Source organism: Cricetulus griseus, chromosome 3 (genome assembly GCF_003668045.3).
Source record: "Cricetulus griseus strain 17A/GY chromosome 3, alternate assembly CriGri-PICRH-1.0, whole genome shotgun sequence".
In the NCBI taxonomy this organism is placed as follows: domain Eukaryota; kingdom Metazoa; phylum Chordata; class Mammalia; order Rodentia; family Cricetidae; genus Cricetulus; species Cricetulus griseus.
In genome coordinates this window covers 16554354-16580160 of record NC_048596.1, presented here as the reverse complement: position 1 = coordinate 16580160, position 25807 = coordinate 16554354, and the positions used below count along the sequence as shown (strand labels likewise).

Genomic DNA, 25807 nt, shown 5'->3' with positions numbered 1-25807 from the left:
TGAGCAAGTGTGTCACATTCTTCAGGAACCATGTGACTCAAAACTAAATGCACACATGTACCCATGCACTCCACACTGACTGGCTCCTGCCTGACCCTTAGCACTAATTCCCACTTCTGCTAGCCCTAGGGCTCCCCTTCTGTGCTGAGCAAATAGGAGGCCCCAAAAGCAAACAGGTGTGCCTTTACAGCAAGGTGGGGCTCAGGTAGCCTGAAACCTCCTGTTGCCCCAGCCCTCAAAACAGGAGCTTGAGGAGGCCCTTTCTGTGGTAGAGACCCCCCTTTCTTCCTCTCGTAGCATGCTCACCTTTAACTCCTGAACAGACCCTCCAAATTCCTGCTATTCCTCTGACTAGCTCCAGATTCCTCCCCTCTCTTTAGGGCCATATGGTTAATATTTGACCCAGAAGGAAAGGAGAGGCTGGTGACACCCTCTGACCCTGGCTATGGGTGTCTGATGACATTGGGTGGATCAGGCTTCCTCCACACCTTGCCCAGCCCAGGAAATCTTTGGAAATACCCTGGAGATAAGAGGGAGGCCATGTCACCCACCTCCACCTCGGCTGTAGGACTAAGGGTGGCCAGGAGTCTCAGAATCCCACTGTTCACTGTCTCCACATTGCTTAGGTCTTACCTGGTCTCACACACACTGCAGTCTCCTGCACAGACATTACACTTGTGCAGCTCACGGAACTAGATACCTGCACCTCACTCCCACCCCCTCACACTTGTGCCGCCTGCCAGCAGGTAGGTCTAGCAGGTAGGGACTCGTGTAGATGCCCAGCCAGAGGGTGAGGTATGGACTCGCATGGGCAGGGCAGGGATGTGCACCCCCTCAGAGAAAAATGCCAAAGAGAGTGTCTAATTAAAGAGAAATTCCAAAGGGAGCTCTCAGGCCAATGGGAAAGAAAAAACAAAGGGAAAACAGGACAAAATTAACAAAGGCCCATTAACTGACTCTGCCCAGGCCTTCCTGCAGAAGGCACCCCCGCAGGCAGTACTGCTGGAGGAACAGGCCAATCTAAGAACCAATGCTCTACCTAGATGGCCCCAAGCAGTGTTCTGACTGGGCAAGGGCTGTTACCATGGGTATAGATAGGTTAAAGCTAGTCTAGGGTCTTATAAAGACAGTAAGTTCACCACAGCCTTCTTTAGCAGAGCAGAAATGGACAGAATGTCTGAGACTGCCTTGATGAGGGAGTTCTTTGGATGTCGGGCCTCCCTCTGTCTTTCAGGGCCCCTGAAGTCTGGGTAATGCCAACCATCTTCCACCCACACACAGATCAAAGGGCTTTCCATCAGAGGGATTTTGATTTTGTTTTTGTTTGCTTTTTTTTCCTCCAGAAAACGGAGAGAAACTGGAACTTCCCCCCATACCCTCGGTTGGGGAAAGGTGACCCCTTCAGTCACCTACAACTTTGCTGGGACCCTCCAAAGCCCACTCTCCATGGAATTTGCCTTTGATGCTGAAAGACACGTGACCCGCCCATCCATCCCTCTGACTTCTGAGCTGTGATTCCATGGCCACACAACCTTGTGGCTCCATGTCTCCCCCATTCCAGGATCCTCCATGGCCCCATGACTACCTGATCCCCATGGCCTCATGACCCCTAACCTTCCATGTGATCACAGCCTGGACTTTGACCCCAGTGATTGCTCTTCCCCTCCAGTCCTGTGACTCTGGCCCCAGCTGCCTTTGGGGTCCTGTTGGACTGAACTTACCCAGGAAGATGTGGGGGAGGCTCTGGCCCCTCCTCTTCAGTTTCCTCACAGTAACAGCAGTCCCTGGACCCTCGCTGCGGAGACCATCCCGAGAGCTAGATGCCACCCCACGGACAACCATCTCCTATGGAGGTTAGATTCCCCAACCTTGCAAGGCTATGTCTGCCAGATCTGCAGACAGGAAGTAGCCCCCCACAGACGGCTCTCTGCCACTCTTATTCCCAGAGCTCTCCCAGATCCGGCACTTCAAGGGCCAAGCTCAGAACTATTCCACACTCCTGCTGGAGGACGCTTCCGAAAGGCTGCTGGTGGGAGCTCGAGGTGCCCTGTTCTCTCTCAGTGCCCGTGACATAGGAGATGGGGCTCACAAACAGGTCAGCCCTGGCAACCATGGGGTCTTCAGCCCCCTGGGACCTCAGTTACCTGGAGGCTTTCCCAGCCTTCCAGCCTCTGAGCAGCACGGCCCTTTCCAGCCCAGAGCCCCTTCTCAAATTCACCCCACTCCAGTTTCCCCCGCACTCTGGAGCCCCACTGTGTGATCCTCTGGGTGGTGGATATTGAGGTCAGTATTGCAGTCTGTTCCTCTATTCTCACTAGATCCACTGGGAGGCCTCCCCAGAGATGCAGAGCAAGTGTCACCAGAAAGGGAAAAACAACCAGGTATGTGATCAGCTGTCCCCAGCTCTTCTTTCTTCCTCCTCAACCAGGCAGGGGTCCCAGAACTGGGAGGGACACAGATGGAGAGGTACAGATGAGCAGCCAACTATACACAACCACAGTGAACATTAGGAAAGGCAGGCCTTGGGGTGACCATGTCGCCTGGCTTGTCACAGTATCTTAATCCCCACCCCCGGGGGTCGGATCTCAAATTATCATCGTAACAATAAGTAGCTGCTAATAAGTAACAACCAGATCTAATTCTAAAACAACCTTATGATGCATTATTATCTCCATCTCACAGATAGGAAAAATGAGACTTTGCTGGAACACTAGTCCAAGTACCTGGTGTTCATGGAGGGACCTTAGCCAAGCATTAGTCCTTTCTAGCTAAAAAGCAGGCTGTCTGCTGGGAGGGGGATCATATCTGGCTATGTAACAGCCATTTGCAGAGTTTTCTGTATTTATTTCTGTATTTATTTACCGATTTTGGAGTTTTGTTTTGTTTTTTGTTATGTTTTGTTTTGTTTTTTGATACAGGGTCTCACTATGTAGCCTTGGCTGACCTGGACTTTTAGTATGTAGACCAGGCTGGCCTCAAACTCATAGAGATTTGCTTGCCTCTGCCTCCCAAGTACTGGTATTAAAGGTGTGCACCACCACACCTAGCTAGAGATCTTTTTAAGAATATACATTCTTGCTGGGCGTTGGTGGCGCACGCCTTTAATCCTAGCACTCGGGAGGCAGAGACAGTTGGATCTCTGTGAGTTTGAGACCAGCCTGGTCTACAAGAGCTAGTTCCAGGATAGGCTCGAAAGCCACAGAGAAACCCTGTCTCGAAAAACCAAAAGAACAGAATATACATTCTTGGACCAGCGACGTGGCTCAGCAGGTTAAGGTGCTTGCCACCAAGCTTGACGAACCGAACAGTGAAAGGAGAGACAGGTTATCTTCTGATCTTCTTTCCAATGTGTACCATAGCACAGGCATACACATACACACATGAAATAAGTAGATACAAAAGAAAAAAAAAAACCCTAACACATTCCAAGCCAGTTATGGTAGCATTTGCCTGTGTATAAGCACACACACACACACACACACACACACACAGAGTACACATTCACACTGGGCATCGTCGTGGTGCATGCCTATGAAGACAGCCCTATGAAGACAATGAAAGGATTAGGAGTTCAAAGAAAGTCTTGGCCCCAAACAAGTTTGAGTCTAGCCTGGGCTATATGAGATTTTGTCTCAAAACAAAAGCGAGAAATAGCTCAAGGTCCATCAACCTAGAGATTCTGACTCAATGAGTGTGCTGTGCCCCTCTAGAACTGTCTGTCAGAGGCTGCCTCAGTGCATTGTGGTTAATAAACAGAGCTTGTGGGGCAGGAGAACCTAGATCACAAAGTGTCATAAATGCCCAACGCAGGGTTTGGGCTTTATTGTGACAATGACAGCCGTACTGTTTGATGCCTTAGAGGCCCTCATACATGAGTCATAGGTTCCAGATCAGTAGGTCTGGAAAGGGCCCAAGATATTTCTAGAAAGCCGTCTGAAGATGCTGTCTCTGGTCCCCAGACGACTTTGGGCAGCAAAGTGTCAGAGCGTGTCCCAAAGCATCGTCCTGAAGGACAGTCATTTTCAAAGGAGGAACTGAGTGGTCCAGTATGTTTGCAGAGGGCAACATTCCCATCTCACAGTGCACAGTGACACCCTTAAGGCTCTGAGAAGTCACCTGGTCGAGATAGATGTGTCCACTTCCCAAGCTCATCTGACTACGGAATTCTTCCCAAACTGCCCTTTCTCCGTCCTAAGAGCTACTCTAGGAATGTTTGTCTCATCCCACGTGCCAGATGGATTAAAATAGACTGAGTCTAGAGACAGGAAGAAGAGTGGAAAGTTTGGGGCATCCTAGGGTTTAGAAAGAAGGCCTGAGCAGGCTGACAAGGAACAGACATGATGGCTGCAGCAGGTAACAGAGTAAGTGGAGAGAGGAGTCCTCCATGGATTCAAACTCTGGGTAACGGACAGGAGGATGATGGAGGAGAACTTAGGGCACCTGAGGGGGGCAGAGAAAGCCAGTGTGGCTGGAGATGGAGTGAGCGGTTGGAGCAAACCCAGGGGCACGTGGGAGCATCAGGAGGTGCGGCCTCGCGATGGTCTGTTTACACCTGTGGTGCTTTAGGAAGTGGATTTCATTGGAGCAAGAGGGTGCTGACAGATGGATCTCTGGACAGAAACTTCTGACATGGTGTCTGCGGCCCCCTTTGCAGGCTTCCTCACAGGGAGACAGGAATACATGAGAGGCTGTTGACAATAGACCCCCTTGTGCTGTTTGAATTTACTTCTGGAGTATCCCTCACTGAGTAAACAGATGCATAGCAGGCTGGAAGGGGGTGGGAGGCCACTAGAGTTGTCCAAGAAAGAGGTGATGATGATTTGTACTGGACGAGAATGGTGAAGGGGCCCGGGTTCAAGAACCTCTTGGCACAGTGAACGTGGGGAGGGACTGAACGTGGCGGTGAGAGAGTGGGCGGGAGCAAAGATGCTCCTGGAGCAGAGCAAGGTGGATGCAGGTTGTGGTGGGAAGGACTGGATAAACAGGTTTCAGAGGGAGGATTTGGGTCAGGAAGGATGGGAGCTTGCTCTTGGACATAGCGAGCAAGAGAGTGAGATTTGTGGGAGCTTCAGGATTAGGGAGGGGCACTGCTAAAAGTAACTCTTGGGCTGGGTGATGTTGGCACAGACCTTTAATCCCAGCACTTGAGAGACAGAGGCAGGCAGATCTCTGTGAGTTCAAGGCCAGCCTGGTCTACGGAGTGAGTACGAGGTTAGCCAGGACTTGTTTACACAGAGAAACTCTGTCTCATAAAAAAAATAATAATAATGTTTAAGCTCATGTCACACTGTCATTGTCCTGAAATGTTTCTCTGTCTTTAAGTGGCAATGGCTCCTGAAGGGTAGGTGGAGGGGACTGCAGAAACAGACTTAGGAGAAGCTGGCAGAGTGGGGTCAGGTAATCGGAGGCGTCTTGGAAAGTATGTCCTGTAGGTGGGGGGGCAAGAATCAGACCGCAAAGCTAGACTAATAGAGGTGGCGTATATCCAGGCCGAGGACTTACATCACTGCCTCCCTTTGTCCACAGACGGAGTGTTTCAACCACGTGCGGTTCCTGCAGCGGCTCAATGCCACCCACTTTTATGCATGTGGGACCCACGCCTTTCAGCCCCTCTGTGCGGCCATTGTGAGTATCCCTGCCCCAGCCCTGACTGCTAACCCCAGACGACCTGACCTGGGCCGCAGCCCTTGCCCGTCTTCGGGACCATTGACTGACTGGGACCCTCGTTCTCCAGGACGCTGAGGCCTTCGTCTTGCCTACTAGCTTGGAGGAGGGAAAGGAGAAATGTCCTTATGACCCCGCCCGTGGCTTCACAGGCCTCATCATCGGTGAGCAGGCACTCCTGCTGCCCGTCTTCCTCCACAAGAGTGCTCCGATCTCAGTGTGGATCTTGTTGTTAGGATTTGCCATTTATGCACGTCATGTTCCCTATTGTCCATGACATGTGTCTCCTGCCTCAGATGGAGGACTCTACACAGCTACACGGTATGAATTCCGGAGCATTCCTGACATCCGCCGGAGCCGCCACCCGCACTCTCTGAGAACTGAGGAGGCACCCATGCACTGGCTCAATGGTTAGGAGGAGGTTGCACAGGATAACGGGGCGGGGGGGGGTCTGTTTCTTATTGTTACTCCCTTGGGCAGATGAGCAGCCCATTCCCAAGTCTCCAGGTGAGCCTGTCCATTACTCTCCCGTGTAATATGGAGGGAGGGGTGGGGCATGGCTGAGGGCGAGGTCTCAGCCTGTTTCATAAGCCACCCAAATACTCACCCCACAGATGCTGAGTTTGTATTCTCTGTGCTGGTGCGGGAGAGCAAGGCCAGTGCCGTGGGTGACGATGACAAGATTTACTACTTCTTCATGGAACGTGAAGAAGGTTCTAGCAGCTTCACGCAGAGCCGCAGCAGCCACCGTGTGGCTAGAGTAGCCCGTGTGTGCAAGGTGCATATGATGAAGTGAGGGTACGGGGAGAGGCCCGACCTCTGACCCTGACCCTGTGTCCTGCCTCCTCAGGGAGATCTGGGAGGGAAAAAGATCCTGCAGAAGAAGTGGACGTCCTTCCTGAAGGCTCGTCTCATCTGTCACATCCCACAGTACGAGACACTACGTGGCGTCTGCAGCCTGGACGCCGATACATCGGCCCACACACACTTCTATGCAGTCTTCACACTGACAACACAGTGGTAAGCTCAGGCGTGCTGGGAAAGGAAAGGAACTGAAGAAAGCTAAGTGCTGAAGCCGCGATGCTGGGGAGAAGGCTGGGTATAAAATGAAGTGTCAAGCCATGTCAAGCTATCCCAGGGCCAGAGGGCGTTGTGATCCCATAGGCCTAAGGTGGAGCTGGACCGTGGTAACAGTAGCTCCAGATGGAGCGAGGATTGGGGGCAGGCTCCATTTAGAGTGAGTAAGTCCTTCCCTGTGCCCCATTCCTAGGAAGACCCTGGAGGCTTCAGCCATCTGCCGCTATGACCTGGCTGAGATGCAGGCTGTCTTCACAGGCCCCTTCATGGAGTACCAGGATGGTGCCCGGCGATGGGGCCGCTATGAGGGTGGGGTGCCCGAACCCCGGCCTGGCTCGGTGAGCACTCAGGCCTGGAGCCTGTGCTGAGTGGACAAAGCCCTGGGAGGGGAGGAAGGTGGAGGAGTCCTGAGGCTCACCACCCACCCCCCAACCCAGTGCATCACAGATTCATTGCGCAGCCGAGGCTACAACTCATCCCAAGACTTGCCATCCCCGGTCCTGGACTTTGTGAAGTTGCACCCGCTGATGGCTCGGCCTGTGGTGCCCACGCGTGGGCGGCCCCTGCTGCTGAAGCGCAATGTACGCTACACACATCTCACGGGAACACACGTCAGCACACCTGCTGGACCCACCTATGACCTGCTCTTTCTGGGCACAGGTGCTTCTGACCCAAATCCCTGATTCCCTAATGGCCTTGGTTATCAATGCATCTGAACACAGTAGTTCCTGCCACATTGGCCTGGGGTGCCCCGTGTCCTGAGGGACCACTGCTGGTGGCTGATTCCTTGTCTCTAACCTTACGATTCCTGAGCTGTCTCCATTAGGCCTCCTGTGGGGTGCTGAGGACATATCACACTGTTGGGTTCTGACTTTTGTCCATTCTACATCAGCTGATGGCTGGATCCACAAGGCCGTAGTCCTGAGCTCTGGGATGCACATTATCGAAGAGATGCAAGTGTTCAGGGAGCCCCAGTCTGTGGACAATCTAGTCATCTCTCCCATGCAGGTAGCCCTGACTTCTGGTCTCAGTATGCTAACAGAGAAGGGGACTGGGGAGGCTGGGTAGAGGCAGGGGGAGGTTACTGACCGACTGCACTCTGGTTCCAGCACAGCCTCTATGTGGGGGCTGCTAGTGGAGTCATCCAGTTTCCTCTGTCCAGCTGTTCACGCTACCGCTCCTGCTACGACTGCATCCTGGCACGGGACCCCTACTGTGGCTGGGACTCCAGCACCCATGCCTGCATGGTGGCCACCACCATAGCCAACAGGTCCCAGGGTAGAGGTTGGAAGTAGGGCTGGGGTACATGTGCCCTCAATGGAGAACAAAAGCCCACCGACCCATAAGGGATGTGAGCTGTTGTTATTGGTAATCCTGCTGTGTATTTCTTCTTGTTCATGAATCTTGATTTCCTGTTCCAGGACAGCACTGATACAGGACGTAGAAAGAGGAAATCGAGGCTGCGAGGGCAGCAGGGGTATGGGTAAGTGGAATTCATCCATTTCTGAGTGGCTGTGTTTGTGTGGTTTTGGTGAGGATGACCCAGAACAGGGTGAGTGCTCGATGGATATTTATTTGCCAAATAAACTGTAAACGAGGAAACAGGCTTGAGACTTGGAGACAGTTGGGGGTGAAACTCATTGGCAGAGAGCTCTTCTTGCCTGACATGTGGGTTTACTCTCTAGCAACACACACACAGACAGAGACAGACAGAGAGAGATGGGGGTGGAGAGTTAGTGAGTTAGTTAGGGTTTTATGATCACATCTAAAGTGTATGCCTGGCCGGGCAGTGGTGGCGCACGCCTTTAATCCCAGCACTCGGGAGGCAGAGGCAGGTGAATCTCTGTGGGTTCAAAGCCAGCCTAATCTACAGAGCTAGTTCCAGGACAGCCAGAGCGGTTACACAGAGAAGTCCTGTCTCAAAATATCAAAATAAATAAATAAATAAAGTATATGCCTAAGTGGTGGGGGAATGTAAATACAATAACTATAATTATTAGTAGTTGCAACTACAGTGAGGTACAGAATGGTGATGTGTTTTTCTCCAAAGAAAGATCATGTGGCAAAACTGATATCACAAGGAATAAAAAAAAAGTCAGTAATCAGAGCTGAGACGTGCCAAGCACTGATCTAAATACATCCATGTGTCTATGCTCACAGCACTCTACATGAAAGGCATCATTGTCATCCCCATGAGAGACAACCCCTCTGAGGCATGGGGAATATGAGGAAACTGTCCATGGTTACCCAGCTATGAGGTGGCAGGATCAGAGTTAACCCTGCTTGAAGCAGTTGGATTCAAGCTTATGCTTTTGATTGAAACCGTGCCATCTGCAAGCTAACCAAGCAGGGGCTGGAGGCCATGAGTAGGGCAATGACACTCAAACAGCAGGGTCAGTGGGAAGAGAGAGCTTGGGAGGAAAAGATTGGAGAGGTGAGCAGGGCATGTGGACAGTTTGGGTCCTTATATGAAAAGCAACAGGAAACCTCTGAAGAGTTTTACACCAAGGAATAATCTGATCAGATTCATATCATTAAAAGGTTTTTGCTGTTTATTTATTTATTTGGTTTTCAAGTCAGGGTTTCTCTGTGTAGCCCTGGCTGACCTGGAACTCACTCTGTAGACCAGGTTGACCTCAAACTCAGAACTCAGATCCTCCTGCCTCTGCCTCCTGAGTGCTGGCATTAAAGGTGTGCACCACCACTGCCTGGCTTAGTAAACATTTAAAAATATTTTATGAGTGCATTTTCCTGCATGTATCTATGTGTACTATGTGCATGCCTGATGCCTGGGGACGTTGGAAGAGTATTTCCTTCTCTGGAACTGAAGTTATGGGTGTTCATGAGCCAGCATGTGGATGCTGGTACCAAACTCAGGTCCTCGGCAGCAAGGGCAACAAGTGCTCCTAACCATTGAGCCATCTCTCCAGCCCCAGTATTAAAAATTTTAAACTATATGTAGTTTGCTCACAAGCATGTGTGGGATGTGGATGTCCACTTGTAAGATATCTTAGGGGAGCTGGGCGTTGGTGGCACACACCTTTAATCCCAGCACTCGGGAGGCAGAGGCAGGTGGATCTCTGTGAGTTCGAGACCAGCCTGGTCTCCAGAGTGAGTTTCAGGACAGCCTCCAAAGCCACAGAGAAACCCTGTCTTGGAAGAAAAGAAAAGAAAAGAAAAGGAGAGATATCTTAGGGGAGTCGGTTTTCCCCTACATGTGAGTCCCAGGGATTGAACTCAGGTTGTCAAGCTTGGCAGCAAACACCTATACTCACTGACCTCTCTCCTCAGTCTAGATTTGTGTTTTCAAGGGATCAGCTATAGTAGCAAAGAACAGACACCGAATGAGGGCCCTAGAGGGCAGGCAGCCATGGAAGGAGAGAAGCGAACAGGTCTGAGAGTCTCATGAGGGTAGACATGAAGAAGAGAGGTGAGGGAGATTCCCGGGTCCTGATGAACAGCGCTGGGCAGCTGGTGGCTGCAATGCAAAGAAAGGACCAGGTGGTTGATGAATAAGCTTTTGGCCTTGGTGAGATTCCCAGCACATGGCAAACATTCAGGTCTAGTGTTCTGGAAAGGGAGACCTTGGTAGGAACTGAAACCACAGGGAAGAGAAGCTTAGGGAAGAAAAGGCCCAAGACACTGCCTGCTTCCTAGGAAGGGCCAGTGTGCACCCTGGGAAGCATGCACTAGCAGGCTTGCTTAGCTGTCACCGATTCTAGACGTGGCGCCTGGTGCCAAGAATTTAGCTGTCTACAGTCTGTCTTGCATTTCCAGTGTTGTCTGGGATGGGCAGATGATACTGACCTTTCTTCTCCCATCCTCCCCAGGACCGCCACCACCACTGAAGACCCGCTCTGTGCTCCGGGGTGATGATGTCCTCCTGCCTTGTGACCAGCCATCTAACCTGGCCCGAGCTTTGTGGCTACTCAATGGGAGCAAGAGCCTGAGTGACGGGCAGGATGGCTACCGAGTGGGAGTGGATGGGCTGCTGGTAACAGACACACAGCTGGAGCACAGTGGCAATTACGGCTGCTATGCTGAGGAGAATGGTCTCCGTATGCTTCTGGCTTCCTACAGCCTCACAGTCCGGCCAGCCACCCCTGCCCCGGCTCCACAAGCCCCTGCCATGCCAGGGGCACAGCTGGCACGTGACATGAGGTTGTTCTACGTGGTAGCCATTGCTATACTCGGTGGCCTCTGCCTCATCCTGGCATCTTCCCTCCTCTATGTGGCATGTCTGAAGGGAGGCAGACGAGGTCGAAGGCGAAAATACTCATTAGGCCGGGCAGGGGGCTCAGCCGTGCAGCTGCAGACAGTCTCAGGCCAGTGTCCTGGAGAGGAGGATGAAGGTGATGATGGGGAGGGGGCTGGGGGCCTGGAGAGTGGCTGCCTCCAGATCATCCCTGGGGAAGGAGCCCCAGCCCCACCCCCTCCACCCCCACTCCCACCCCCGGCTGAGCTGACCAATGGGTTGGTGGCACTGCCCAGCCGGCTCCGGAGGATGAATGGCAACAGTTATGTGCTCCTGAGGCAGAGCAACAATGGCGTGCCAGCAGGACCCTGCTCCTTTGCAGAGGAGCTCAGCCGCATCCTGGAGAAGAGGAAGCACACACAGCTTGTAGAGCAGCTAGATGAGAGCTCTGTCTGAGCCTAGCTTCCCAAACAAATGCTCTGCCTCCCCAACACAGCCACCCTCCTTCATGCTCCCAACTCCATTCCCCTCTTCCAACTTTTTGATGTCTCTGTAGGGCTGGCCAGAGTCCTGGTTAGCCAAAACCCCCTCTCCAGTCTCCAAGGCACACGTGTGAGCAGCCCAGGCCCACCGGTGCTCCTCAAAGGTAGGTGCTCCCTCAGGACCAAGTACTCTGCAAACCCAGACCCAGTTTCTAGCCCTTAACCTAAAAGCTCGGGAGGAGAGGACTGTCTTCTTATCCCATTAGCTGCCCACCCTTCCTCTCTTCTCAGGTAGGGCTCTGCAGGTCCAGATGGCCTCAATGTCACCACGCTCTGCACAGCTCTGTGTGCTGGGTAGTCATGAATTCAGACAAGACCTCTCTCTACCAGCCACCTGAGTCCTGCTTACATTCACATGTGCACATGGAAGAATGTTTATCAGCTGGGCTGCAGTGTCCCTCCTCCTCCTCCTGGTGCATCCTAGTTTCATTCCTCCCAGATCCGGGGCACCCTCCCAATTGTCACCCTCCTGTCTAGTCCTCTTTCCAGTCCCAGCCCCATGTGGTAACCCTTTGGCAAGAAGACTGGGAATAGGCCAGCCTGGGAGGTAAGAAACACCCTCCCCTCTTCTCCCTTCCTGTGTAGCCCTCGTGAGTCAGCCTACTGGCTCCTCTCCTCTCATTCACACGCTGAGTGCCAGCGCTCCAGGCATGTGTTGTGTGTTCCCCCCCATGCATATGTGGAAACACACCCATATCTCCTGCTCACACCCCCCATGCATATGTAGAAACATACCCACATCTCCTGCTCACACCCCCCATGCATATGTGGAAACACGCCCACATCTCCTGCTCACCCCCCCCATGCATATGTGGAAACACGCCCACATCTCCTGCTCACCCCCCCATGCATATGTGGAAACACACCCATATCTCCTGCTCACACCCCCCATGCATATGTAGAAACATACCCACATCTCCTGCTCACACCCCCCATGCATATGTGGAAACACGCCCACATCTCCTGCTCACCCCCCCCATGCATATGTGGAAACACGCCCACATCTCCTGCTCACCCCCCCATGCATATGTGGAAACACGCCCATATCTCCTGCTCACCCCCCCATGCATATGTGGAAACACGCCCATGCCCCCCCATGCATATGTGGAAACACACCCATATCTCCTGCTCACACCCCCCATGCATATGTAGAAACATACCCACATCTCCTGCTCACACCCCCCATGCATATGTGGAAACACGCCCACATCTCCTGCTCACCCCCCCCATGCATATGTGGAAACACGCCCACATCTCCTGCTCACCCCCCCATGCATATGTGGAAACACGCCCACATCTCCTGCTCACCCCCCCATGCATATGTGGAAACACGCCCATATCTCCTGCTCACCCCCCCATGCATATGTGGAAACACACCCATATCTCCTGCTCACCCCCCCCCATGCATATGTGGAAACATACCCACCTCTGCTTACATCCCCCACCCTTCCATGCACATTTGGAACCTCCCTGTGCTTCCTCAGTCAGACCTGTGTCTACTAGGTTTGGTCCATGGATATTTCAAAGGGAGATTTCCCCTGCCATTTAGCTGTCCTCACAAAACTAGGACAAGTGACCAACACTGCACTCAATGAGCCAGCCTCCCTCTTTTAGGGACCAAGCAATTGCTTCTCCTAGACCAGAGCAGGGGGAAGTGATCGGCTATCTCACCTGGCACATGAAGCCCGTTCTTGGAACTATGCAAAGGGCAGAGGCTGGGAGTCTGGGTGCTTGGCCCCCATCCTGTCCTACCTCACCAGGGCACTTTCAAGGTCCAAGGCCTCAGATGTCTCCAGGCCCATACGGGACAATCAACCCTGACTGAGCTCTCCCATCCCCTTGGGTGAGGATGACTGTTATTTTTGTAGCTGAGAACGTGGAACCCCACGAGTTTTTACTGCCCTTCACCCTAACCTCTCCCGCCTCCACCCCACAATGAATGTATTTATTGTGAGAATGGCTGTACTTCTTCAGGAATGCCCCCACTCATCACCTAGGTGGGTGGGACAGGCCTGGGTTGGGATGGGGAGCCTGGACTCTGCTCCTTCTCATGTTGGTTAATAAAAGCCCTCTTTCCCCACAGCTTTGAGTATCTGCTTGCTCTAGACTGGCTTTACCAGGGACGGGTTTCTGGCTGATGGAGAAGGTGCTGCAGAGATTTCCTCATCTTAGGTTGGCTTTGCTCCCCATAAAAATATTTACATAAGCAAATGAGATCCTCCGCTCCTGCTCTCATTGAGCTGGGCAGGCACAGGGGCCATTGGCTAAGGCTCATATTAGTCTTTGATGGTGAGGTTGACAGAATCACAGCAGCTCAATAACTCCTAAGTTAAGAGACCTAGCTACTGTTTTCCTCTGGCTTTATCTTTTCAGGTAGGAATCTCAGTGTTGCTCAGGCTGGACAAGCTCCTGGTTAAAATGTCCCTCCTTGTCTCAGCCTCCTAGATGTGAGGACTACAGATACACACCACACCCAGCTTGTTCGTGTGCACTAGCACAGGTCAGAGAACAACTCAGGATGTCAGTGATCGCCTTTCCTCACTCGCCAGCCCTGCCCTTTTCTTTTCTAAAGACTTGGTCTCACTATGTAGCCCTGGCTAGTCTGGGACCCTCTGATGTAGACTAGGCTGGCCTTGAACTCATCTATCTGGCTGCTTCTGCCTTATGAGTGCTGGTGATTAAAAGCTGTACCACCACACCGAGGCCTTTCCCTTCCCTGCCCACCCCCCACTTTATTTGGGTGTTTTGTCTGTATGCAGCCTGTGTACCACCTGCGTGTCTGATGCCCTCAGAGACCAGGAAAGTCAGATCCCCTGGAACTAGAGTTACAGACGGTTGTAAGTTACCATGTGGGTGCTGGGAATTGAGCTTGCGCCCTCTGGAGGGGCAGAAAATGCTCTTAACTCCTTGAACCATGTCTCTAGTCCCTGCCTTGTTTAAGCCTGGAAGACACTTCTTGCCAGCCCTTGTGCTCATCCCTAACAAGTTATTCAGCACTCCTTGATCCAGGGGAAGATATGGGCTCATTTCTGTACAAACAATTTTGGGGTAGGAATGTAGTTAGGACTACATCAAGCTTTGTTTTCTGAACCTGCTCTGCCTTTGACATTAACCACTGAAAGTATTTATGTTGTTTCTGGTTTTAGAATTAAAATAGGGGCCGGGTGTTGGTGGCACACACCTTTAATTCCAGCACTTGGGAGGCGGAGGCAGGTGGATCTCTGTGAGTTCGAGGCCAGCCTGGTCTACAGATCGAGTTCCAGGACAACCTCCAAAGTAATACAGAGAAACATGTCTCGAAAAACTTAAAAAAAAAAAAAAGGGCTTATGCTTAAAATATGATGCACACCTTTTGAGTGGGCACAGTGGTGCTATTAGTCACAGCACTCGGGAGGCAGAGGCAGGTGGGTCTCTGTGAGTCTGAGGCCAGCCTGTTCTACAGAGAGAGTTTCAGAACAACCAGAGCCACATAGTGAGACTCTGTCTTGAAAAAAAGCCACATTTTTGAAGCATGACCTTAAGGGACTGAGAAATGGCTCAGGTAGCGCATTGGCTGCTTGCAGAAGATCTAGGTTCAATTCCCAGAACCTACAAGGTGGCTTACATCTGTCTGTAACTCCACTTCCTGGGACCTTCCACCTTCTGGCCTCCAGGGGTACTGCATGCACCCAGTGCACAGACATACAAACACTCACACACACGATAAATAAACAAACCTTCAAATGCAGTCTCAGGTAAATTTAATGACTTCAGTTTTCTCATCTGCACACACACACTCACAGATACAAGGTGCCTTGCCCAATGCCAGGCCACAGCAAGGGCAACGAGACAGCACGAGTTCTTCAAAGGCGGCGTGCAGACGCTTCACTGTGTTTTGAAATCAGTATTATTTGGATTCCAGAAAACAAGGACCCTGTACAGCACCTGGAGGCCTTCTCGCATCTCAGCCTGCAAAGAGGCCAAGTGGATCGGAACGAGGGTATTCACAAGGTCACACAGTACCTAGCAGCGGGGCAACCGCAGCCAGCTCTTCTTTATCCCGGGCTACGCCCCCGATGGTGGGCTCCAACTGTTTGCCTGAGGTTGGCATCCCAAAGGAGGGACCAATTTCATCGCGTTCGCGACCCAAGGCTGGTTCTTTACTGTGCCTGTACCAAAGCTGGAGCGGGGTCCTCGCGTTCTCGGGGCCGCAGGCCGCGGCGGGCCGCCGGTCTGTTGGTGAAGGGGTGCCACTGGCCCTGGATGCTCGGGCTGTCCGTGTGGAAGGGCTTGCGGATGCGGATCACATCCAAACCGGACTGGTCTGCCAGCTTCTGCACCAGCGACGCGATCTCCGCCACCGACTTGCTGTTGACATTTTCCTCGCGCACCGTCCCGTTAACTGGCGGAGGGACGAGGGAAGGAATGAGCGGCAAGCCCGGGCTCAAACCAGCCGAGGCCACCCGGCGGGCGAGCCGGGGTCGCGGGGTCCCGGGGTCGCGCCCTCCCGCGGCCCCACTCACGGTACTCCGCCACCACTCTGGGCACGGCGCACGGCCGCGGGTTCACGTAGACGACGACCCCTGGGTTCCGTCGGGCGAAGTCGGTCACCTCGCGCTCCACGAACTCCCTGCCGGGCCCAGCGAAGGTGACTGCGGTGACCCGGACCCGGTCCCTTCCATTCCCTCCCCCTCAGCCCCGGTCCTCCCGCTTCCGCCGGCCTCACCTGGCTCCGCGGGACGAGGGCGCATCCCGGCTGAGGCTGAGGCTGAGGCGCTGCAGCTGCTGCACGTAGCGGCCCAGCCCGTTGTGGAGGACGCTCGTCAGGAAGCGGCTCGGAGTCCCGCGCGCAGTCATGGCTACCGGGCGGAGAGCGGGGCGGGACTAACCGGCGACTTCCGGCTCCGGGTTCGCGGGCTCCCCGGAGAGTTTTGCTTCCGAGGTCACAGCGAGTGGCGCGTGCGGGCGACCCACGCTGCCGACTGAAGGGTAGAGCGGAGAGGCGGCGCCCGGGAGGCAGCGAGGCGGCCGGGCCTCGGCTCGTGACCTCCGGGTGTGCGGGGGGCGGGGGGGTCCCAGTGAGCGCTGGGAGCCGAGGAGGGCGCCTGCGGCTGGGCCCAGGCGGGATGCCGAGGGCTGCGGCGGTGCGGGGGGCGAGGAGAGCCCGTGGAGGGGTGCTAGAGGTGAGCAGAGGGTCCTCGAGGTGAGCTGGCGGAGAGAGACTCTGAGGGACCTGCAGGCGGTCGCGTAGACGCGCAGAGATGCGAAGCAGCAGCGTTTAGGCAGCGACGGGCATGAGGAACGGTGCTCGTCAGGGAGGAGAAGCTTGAGGAGGAGAGCCCGGGTGAAGGCAGCAAACCAGACACTAAACGTGCTCGCGGCAGAGGCGCCCCGCGCCGTCAGGCATGTGGCTCCTGCTCCGATGCGCCTATCCCGTCCGGATCTTGCTGCCACTGCGAGGGGAGTGGGTGGGTCGCAGGGGCCTGCCCCGAAGCTTGACCCCAGGCCCCCCGCGCAGAAGGTACAGGAAGGAAGCGCTCCCGGCCCTCGAGGTGCCGGTGTCGCCTGTGACTACTGCCGAAATCCGCCAGTATTTACGGGCGCATGGGATACCGTTCCAGGATGGCCACAGTTGTCTTCGAGCACCAAGCCCCTTTGTGGGGTCCTCAGACTTCAACAATCAGAAGAAGGATTCTACCACCTCCTTCTGCCTCTTCATTGACAAAACCACAGGACACTTTCTCTGCATGACTAGCCTAGCAGAAGGGAGCTGGGAAGACTTCCAGGCCAGTGTGGAGGGACGAGGGGATGGAGCGCGAGAGGGAGTCCTCCTTACTGAGGGCCCAGAAGCTGAGAACAGGGAGGAGGTCCTGAGAATCTGGAACAGGGCTGTACCCCTTTGGGAGCTGCCTGACGCTGAGGAGGCCAAGCTGGCTCGTGTGATGTTTGGCCTTAGCAAGGTGACAGATGACACACTCAGGAGGTTCAGTGTCCGCTATCTTCGATCTACTCGAAGTTTGGTCTTCCCTTGGTTCACCCCGGGAGGCTCAGGATTGCGTGGCCTGAAGCTGCTAGGGGCTGAAGGTCAGGGGAACGAAGTACAGTATGTGGAGACCACCATTCCCCGGCCTGGTGCCTACCACAACCTATTTGGATTACCACTGATCAGCCGGCGAGATGCTGAGGTGGTCCTGACAAGTCGTGAACTGGACAGCCTGGCCTTGAGCCAGTCCACGGGGCTGCCCACCCTTTCCCTACCCCGAGGAACGGTCTGCTTGCCCCCGGCGTTACTCCCTTACCTTGAACAGTTCCGACGGATTGTGTTCTGGCTAGGAGATGACCTTCGGTCTTGGGAGGCCGCCAAACTGTTTGCCCGAAAACTCAACCCCAAGCGATGCTCTTTGGTGAGGCCTGGTAACCAACAACCCCGTCCCCTGGAGGCCTTGAACCAAGGCTTAAGTCTTCCTCGTATTCTTCGCACTGCCCTCCCCGCCTGGCACAAGTCTATTGTGTCTTTCCGCCAGCTCCGTGAGGAGGTTCTAGGAGAGCTATCAAATGTGGAGCAAGCAGCTGGTGTCCGTTGGAGTCGTTTCCCAGACCTCAATCGTCTGCTGAAGGGGCATCGGAAGGGCGAGCTGACAGTCTTTACAGGTGACTCTTTAGGAAATCACTGTTTAGGAGCTGGAGAGATGGTTTAGTGGTTAAGAAAGAGCAAAGGCTGCTTCGCTTGCAGAGCACTGGAGTTAATTCCTAGCACCCACATAATGGCTCACAACTGTCTGTAGCTCCAGTTCCAGTGGGAGCTGATACCCTCTTCTGACCTCTAAGGACACCAGGCATGCACGCAGATAAAACAGCTACACTAATAAAATAATGTTTGTTTTTAATTATGGTTTTGGAGCTGGAGAGATGGCTCAGTGGTTAAGAACACACTGACTGCTCTTCCAGAGGACCTGGTTCAATTCCCAGCACCTACATGGCAGCTGACAGCTGTCTGTAACTACAAGTCTGACACCCTCACACAGACATGCATGCCCTCAAAACACCAATGCAAATAAAATAAAATAAATAGATTTTTTTTTTTTTTAAATTACAGTTTTACCCCAGTACTCAGGAGGCAGAGACAAAGCAGATCTCTGATTTTGAGGCCAGCCTGATCTACAAAGAGAGTTCCAGGACAATGACAGTTGTTAATACAGAGAAACACTGTCTTGGGGGTGGGGGGATTGGGGGGTTGCTGTTTTGGGTAAAGGGTTAGACAATAAGGCAACAAAAGTATGTGGGTTTTGGCCACTGGCTGTATTCAATTATTGTTTTTTAGATTTATTTATTTAGATGAATGTTTTATCTGCATATGTGTATGTGCACAGCATATGTGCCTGGTGCCTTCAGAGGCCAGAAGCGATCGTATCCCTTGGAACTGGACTTACAGCTGGTTGTAAGCCATCATGTGCGTGCTGGGAATCAAATCTAAGTCTTCTACAAAAGCAACAAGTACTTTTAAGTACTGCTGAATCTCTCCAGCCCCGCACTGGCAGTGTTAAAAGGAGGCTTCGCCAGGTGCCTTTAATCCCAGCACTTGGGAGGCAGAGGCAGGAGGATCTCTCTGAGTTTAAGGCCAGCCTGGTCTACAGAACAAGCTACACAGAGAACCCTGTCTGGAAGGGAAAAAACAAAAAAGGAGGCTTCCCTTCCCAACTTTTACCAGAATCTTGGTTCGAGGACTAGACTCTCCTCTTAACCCAGAGCTGTGTCTATCCCCCTACAGGACCTACAGGCAGTGGAAAGACAACATTCATCAGTGAGTATGCCCTGGATTTATGTACCCAAGGGGTGAACACACTGTGGGGTAGCTTTGAGATCAGCAATGTGAGACTAGCCCGGGTCATGCTGACTCAGTTTGCTGTGACACGGCTGGAAGAGCAACTGGACAAGTATGAAGAGTGGGCAGATCGCTTTGAGGACCTGCCTCTCTATTTCATGACTTTCCATGGACAACAGAGTATCAGGTAAGATTTTCAAAGACCAGTTACTTTCTAAAAATATTTTTAAATTTATTTATTTGAGGCAGTCTCTCTAGGTAGCTGGAACTCACCATGTAGACCAGGCTCTGCCTTCAGAATGCTGGGCCTGGCCTTTACTTTCATTGTTGAGAGATCGAAACACATCGTATTTTTTATTCCCTTTCTGGCTCCAGTGAGAGTACCTTCTAGGTGTCTTTAGACAGGCTCATGGTTTCCAAAACGTGGGAAGTCAGAAGAGCAGATGATGTCAGTGTTTTCGGGATGCAAGCTCTTCTCCCTGCAGAGTCCTGGGGTTGCTTGTAGTTGACTATTTAAATCACTGCTTCTCTTTTCCAGGTCTGTAATAGACACAATGCAACATGCTGTCTACGTCTATGACGTCTGTCATGTAGTCATTGACAACTTGCAGTTCATGATGGGTCATGAACAGTTCTCTACCGACAGGTGAATTCTTCTTGTCTAACTCAAACACACTTGTCATCTCATGAAGCTGGCCTCTAAGTACATCCATAGTACTGTTATTTTCCGAGAGTTCGTGGCAGTGGGACGTTGTCCAGGGACCTGAGTGTGAACTCTTAAGTAGAAGGTGGCTGGGATAGTTAGTGTGGAGTGACTGACTCAAGAGTTTGTGTATGTTTCACTTAAAAACCTTTTATTGCTGAATCTCACTGTTGCAGGATCGCAGCTCAAGACTACATCGTTGGAGCCTTTCGGAAGTTCGCTACAGACAATAGCTGCCATGTGACTCTGGTTATTCACCCACGGAAGGAGGATGATGACAAGGAACTGCAGACAGCATCCATTTTTGGCTCAGCCAAAGTGAGTCGGCTTTCAGGCACTCAAGCTTTGAAAGCTAGAGACAGGCGTAACTAGAAACAGTCTTCATTCAGCCTTAGATCCTCGTGACTGCCCTGAAGAAGCAGGAGAAAAGGCAGGAGGCAGTGGTTCTGGGGCCACGGCATGAGGAATGCAGGATCCAGGAATGCAAGGGAGCTCGCATTTGTTGGTGGAGAAAAGAGTGAGGTCATAATTGCAGCTCAGTGGGATGAGAGCTATGATAGGCAGTACAAGGCATTGGGGGTGACCTGAGCCACCCTGTGATGGCTGGGGAGACTTCCCAGTGGATGCACCAAAAAAAGTTACACTGAGGTTTCCAGACAGTAAGTGTCAGATCATCATATAAATGGGAAGGCCTTCTGGGCCACAGGACCAGCGCCGTTCCAGAGCCTCCACTGGTGTGCTAAATCTCTTTTACATGTCAGGCCTGAGCTAGGCAAGGGGCATTCAGGTTTAGGAGCAAAAATATATTGCTTTGGAACAAACATGGGACAAGAATAATGCAGAAGTTTAAAAAAAAAATTGGTGGTACTTTCTTTAGGGGATGAGAAAATGGGTCCTTAGTGGAGTGATACATGAATGGTAAGAAGAAGCTGGGGAGGCAGGATGATCCACTCTAGACCGTCTTGCTCTAGGCCTTTCAGCTTGCGCTGCAAGCAGAAAGAGCAGCACAGAGTCTGAGACAGTGGCAAACTGGTTACGAAGCTGGGGGATCCGGCAGCTCTAGCATCAACTGTGACTAGTTGTTTAAAGAGCCTGGTGATGAGGGGTACTTTTCCCTTTTCCCTTTTTTTTTTTTTTTAATTTTATTTAGGGGCTAGAGAGATGGCTCAGTGGATAAGTGTACTGACTGCTCTTCCAGAGGACTGAGTTTGATTCCCAGCACCCACCTGGCAGCTCACAACTGTCTGTAACTCCAGTTTCAGGGGATCTGGCATCCTAACACATATATACAGGCAAAACACCAGTGCACATAAAATTAAATAATAAAGTTTAAAAAATTGTTTAAGCCAGGTGGTGGTGGCGCACGCCTTTAGTCCCAGCACTCAGGAGGCAGAGGCAGGTGGATCTCTGTGAGTTCAAGACCAGCCTGGTCTATAAGAGCTAGTTCCAGGACAGCCTCCAAAGCCACAGAGAAACCCTGTCTCGAAACCACCCCCCCACCCCCCAAAAATTGTTTTAATGTGTTTTGCCTGCATGTGTATCTTTACATTGCATGCATATTGGTGCCCTCGGAGGCCAGAAGAAGGCATTGGATTTCCTGGGACTAGCATTACAGATGGCTTTGAGCTGCCATGTAGGTGCTGGGAATTGAACCTGGGTCCTCTGAAAGAGCAGGCAGTGCTCTTAACCCCCATCTTTTCCCATTCTTGCCACTCCTCTCTGAGCCCTCAACCTTCCTTTCACTCATATGTCTTTTCTCCTGCCCTCTCTCCTGTAGGCAAGCCAAGAAGCAGACAACGTTCTGATCCTGCAGGATAGGAAGCTAGTGACTGGGCCGGGGAAGCGGTATCTGCAGGTGTCCAAGAATCGCTTTGATGGAGATGTAGGTGTCTTCCCACTTGAGTTCAACAAGAGTTCCCTTACCTTCTCCATCCCACCGAAGAGCAAAGCCCGCCTCAAGAAGATCAAGGATGACAATGGACTAGTGGCCAAAAAGTCCTCTTCTGGCAAAAAGGGTGCTGCTGGGCACCAGAACTCTGAGACTTGCTTAGCCGGGACCCCAGCTCCTACCAGCCAGATACCTCCAAGTCCTCAAGGTGAAAGCTGTGCATAGCTGCTTGCTAAAATGAGCTTGATGGATCAGGTTAACACAGACCCTTGGCCTTCTGCTAGGGCTGTTCTTCCATATAGTTCTGAGATAGGGAACCTTCCCAGCCTTGGGCTGGGTTCCATGGTGAGAAAATTGAATTCAGCAGCTGTAAATGCTGGGTTTTCTTTATAGTTTTTATATATATGCACACACACAGCACTGAAAAGACAAGGTCTGTTTCCAAAGAACCAGCATTTTGGTGAAAGGAACGAAGTGAACAGTGTGAGACTGCTCACGGACTAGTTTTCATTAAGCAGTCTGAAAAGGACAAAGGCATGTGAGAACTAGGAGTGTGGGCCTTGTGAATGTCTGAAGAAGGACTAAAACCTGAGGTGGGAATGAGCAGGTCAGACAGACAGTGAGGGCAGGCCCCAGAACTGTCATACAACAGGAGGCTTCTTGCTGAAACTCCCAAGTTTAGGCATTCGGGGGCACCAAGCCTCTGCTCTCTGTTGTGTAGAGCCAGGCTTTGTAAGGTAGCTGTACCTGTTGGAACTGATCCTGGGTGCTTATGCCGGTACTCTCAGGACCTCAGAAGTGGGAGCTTCCTTCCACCGTATTGCATCGCCATAGAACCTTGGAAAGAAGCTGTGAGCCCACAGTGCCTGCCCCCTGGATACCGATTCCATTTTATGCTGCCTCTGACGCTGGAGTTAGGACTCTTTTAGAGCCTTTTCCAGTTTGAATGAAACGTTGCCTTTGTTTCTGTGCTTTTTCTTATTTGTCCACCAGATGTCTCCCCACGCTAACTGGATTTCCTCTCAGAAATGGATCCTTTCCTTCACTTTGGCCTTTCATTTCCCACTTCCAGCCCATCAGACAGCAGGGAGAAGTACAGGGTCTTCACAGCCCATGCCCTGAAGATAGACCTTTCCTTGGCGTAAGGGGTGATAGGGTGGTGTGTTACCTTACCTGAAGACTCCATAAAACTCCTGACAGGTGTGGGTCAATGGGTCACATTCCCAGACCTTGCCTGACCAGCTGTCCCTCTTCCCCTGTGAGGTGAGCCATTCATGTTTCTCAGTGTAGACTCAAGAGTCAGCCCTAGCTGGGTGTGGTGGTGGATGCCTTTAATTCCTGCACCTGGGAGGTAGAGGCAGGAAGCTACACAACTCAAGGATAGCCTGAGCTCCTCAAAACCCTGTCAGCTCCTCAAAAATCCCATCAGTTTCTCATCTCTAATCCTCTACCCTTATCCATTTCCTTTTGGTAACCCCCATTTCTTCCTATGTGGTAGAAGTCCTGGGAATTTGTTGGAAACTGGGAGTTTAGGGGCTTCTCTCTCCCCCCTGCCTTTACATGTTTGCAGCTCTGGAGTCTGAGATGGGATGTGAATGCCTGGGTTTAACAAGCACTACAGAAGACTGTAAAAAAAAATGACCCACAGACTGCCAGGCAGATTGCTAAATGACCTTTTTATCTAACTTTCTCTGATGCTTTCAAGTACCAGTTTCAAGATGTTCAGATTGGGGGTGCTGGAAGCCTCTGCTGCAGGTAACAGGGACATGTTTTTATTCCCTAGAAGAGGAGCAACCTTTTCACGGCAACCCAAGAGCAAGCTTTTAGAGACAGAGGGAAGAGTCCAGGGTTTCTGAGAACTCTAGCCATAAAGAGCTGAAACAAATTTTTGTAAGCTGTTGTTGTTGGGGAAGAGCCTAGGGGTGGGGGTAGCTCCTCCAGGGTTTGCCTTCTTGGGGGTCTCTCCCAGACTGGCTGGAGCCAGGCCTCTCTAATCCTGCACTAATCATTCCCAGCAGTTGGCTGCTCGGGGCCTCATCCAGGGTCTGAAATATTTAAGGCAGCCATGCCTTCCAGATGTAGAGAACAAGGCCATTTCTACCTAGAAGGGCATGAACTCCATATTCTACTCTCCCTAAAATGCCTGATACGGTCTCAGAAAACCCAAGTTTCCAATTTGGAGTTTATGAGGGCTGTACAATCAGCATAGAGAAATAGATACAGGTTTGCCTGTTTGTGTTGCTCCACCCTCCTAGCAGACACCCCCACACAGCACAAACCAGAATGAGGAGGGGAAACTAACACACCCCTTACACAAATACCTTCCACTCCATACCTGCCTTAAACTTCCCACAGCAAGATCTAGCACAAAGTATGTTGAGGAGCCTAGGAGGCCGGAAGAGGCCAGTCAGTCCCTATATCCTGCATACAGTCTCTAGGAGCCATGAACGTGTTCAAAGAAAGTGGCTTAAGGCAAATCACCTGGGATGAGACAATTCCATGTTCAGCTAACTTAAGAATGTCCCAGAGACATGGAAAGATCTGGCCCAGCAGGGGTAAATTAAGTATGTATCCTTGTGTTCAGACCAACACTGTCACACATGGCTGTGAGGAGGCAGCCTTAGGTCTTCAGTAGCTGTTACTGTGGGTGGATTTGAGATGAGACCAAACTCACCTTGGTCTCCTGCAGTCGAACCACTCAGATAGTGGGTATGGCTCAGATAGATGTAAACTTAGGCAATGTACCTGGTATGCCAGGGAGGAAGGGAGTCCTTAGTACCTCCCTGAAACACAGACCAACTTCCTGTTTGTGCCTGTGGGTGGGACTTTATAGGGAAGCCTAGCCATGGCCTATGGGGGGGGGCAGGACTAGCAGCTTTCTCGCCCAGGTTGATAACTACCCCAGGGAAGGGGGCGGTACTAGTCCTGTTAGGACAGCCCCAGAGTGTGCATTCACATGTGAAAGTGTGTGTGTGTGGGGGGGGGGCATGAAACTCGAGAGTTCTTTGTCTGCTTCACAGGGATTTTCCCTCTGGTTGTGGGCAGAGTGGGCCGGATTGAGTTCTCTACAGGGCAGGAGAGGGTGACAGAGTCAAGCTTTATAGCCCCTTAGTTAAGGCAACCAGGTAGCTTAGCCGTCGGTCATATCTGCTCTGCTCCTAGGTCAAAAGTCAGTACGCTGTGCAGTCAAAAGGTCAGAGCTTAGACCACCGTCAGGCTCCTTTTGGGTTGGTACTAGGTTGGCTGTTCGCGGGGTGCGGGGCAGACCACTCCCCTCTCTGGGTGGGGGGGCGCGGCTTCAGCCGCCCTGCCCCGCCCCACTCCTCCAGGTCCGGCCTGGCGGGAGCCAAGAGCCGGGAGCCGGGAGCGCGGAGCCGGGGAGGGCTGGAGAGTCAGAGTTCTGTCGCGGCGAGCAAGTAGGCACGCTGGAGCAGGAGACCGGCCGCAGCGGGAGCAGCGGCGCAGGTGACGCTGGGTGAGTGGTGGGGCGGACGCGGTGCAGGAACTCCGGTTCCTGCGCGTCCTGGTTTTGGAGAGAACTTTGTGCGTCTTGAGAAACGGGATTGGGATGAGGAAGGGGTCCGCACTCTGTGTAGCGCAGGCGAAACCTCGCTAGCAGAGAGGGACAGGGAAACTCACACAGAAGCAGCAACACACACTCATGCATAGACCCGCGCATTCGCCCAGGACACGAACACACACACGTGCGCTCCGGAAAGGACACGCCGAGCGAGATTCCCCAGCAGTTCCAGGGGCAGTGCCATCGGCCCGCGCGACCCCCGGAGAGACGGGCGCTGAGCTTTCCTGCCCGAGGCGGAGGGAAAGGGGCCGCCCTGAGACTCGGCCGGGCGGGCGGGGTTTGTCGCATCAGGCGGTTCCTGCTTCCCGGCCGCCTGCCTGCAGGTGAAGACCAAGGCGTAAACAGGCGTCGAGCACG

At 52.5% G+C, this 25807-nt stretch overlaps 3 protein-coding genes across 4 annotated transcripts; 2 read left to right on the top strand and 1 right to left on the bottom strand.

Moving 5' to 3' along the window:
• Positions 1–1353: 1353 nt before the first annotated feature.
• On the top strand, positions 1354–11982 carry Sema4g (semaphorin 4G). Of its 2 annotated transcripts, none has more exons than XM_035441810.1 (14): positions 1354–1853; positions 1947–2095; positions 2319–2381; positions 5527–5625; positions 5735–5828; positions 5961–6074; positions 6279–6442; positions 6515–6684; positions 6935–7079; positions 7179–7401; positions 7634–7749; positions 7851–8011; positions 8163–8224; positions 10572–11982. In XM_035441810.1, the coding sequence occupies exons 1-14, from the start codon at positions 1730–1732 to the stop codon at positions 11390–11392; spliced, it is 2505 nt and encodes an 834-aa protein (XP_035297701.1). In that variant the 5' UTR covers positions 1354–1729; the 3' UTR covers positions 11393–11982. The 2 variants fall into 2 exon arrangements, with proteins under 2 accessions (XP_035297701.1, XP_035297700.1); XM_035441809.1 differs by having other exon boundaries at positions 7851–8019; positions 8156–8224.
• Positions 11983–15201: 3219 nt separating this feature from the next.
• On the bottom strand, positions 15202–16349 carry Mrpl43 (mitochondrial ribosomal protein L43). Its single transcript, XM_027407208.2, has 3 exons — positions 16184–16349; positions 15981–16087; positions 15202–15859 (listed from the first exon to the last, which is right to left on the bottom strand). The coding sequence occupies exons 1-3, from the start codon at positions 16312–16314 to the stop codon at positions 15618–15620; spliced, it is 480 nt and encodes a 159-aa protein (XP_027263009.1). The 5' UTR covers positions 16315–16349; the 3' UTR covers positions 15202–15617.
• A 179-nt stretch (positions 16350–16528) lies between these two features.
• Twnk (twinkle mtDNA helicase) lies at positions 16529–22837 on the top strand. The gene is given in 6 exon segments (XM_027407199.2): positions 16529–18108; positions 19226–19466; positions 19818–19925; positions 20159–20300; positions 21760–22030; positions 22033–22837. Coding segments are annotated over 6 exon segments (2058 nt in total). The 5' UTR covers positions 16529–16862; the 3' UTR covers positions 22083–22837.
• The last annotated feature ends 2970 nt before the right edge of the window (positions 22838–25807 follow it).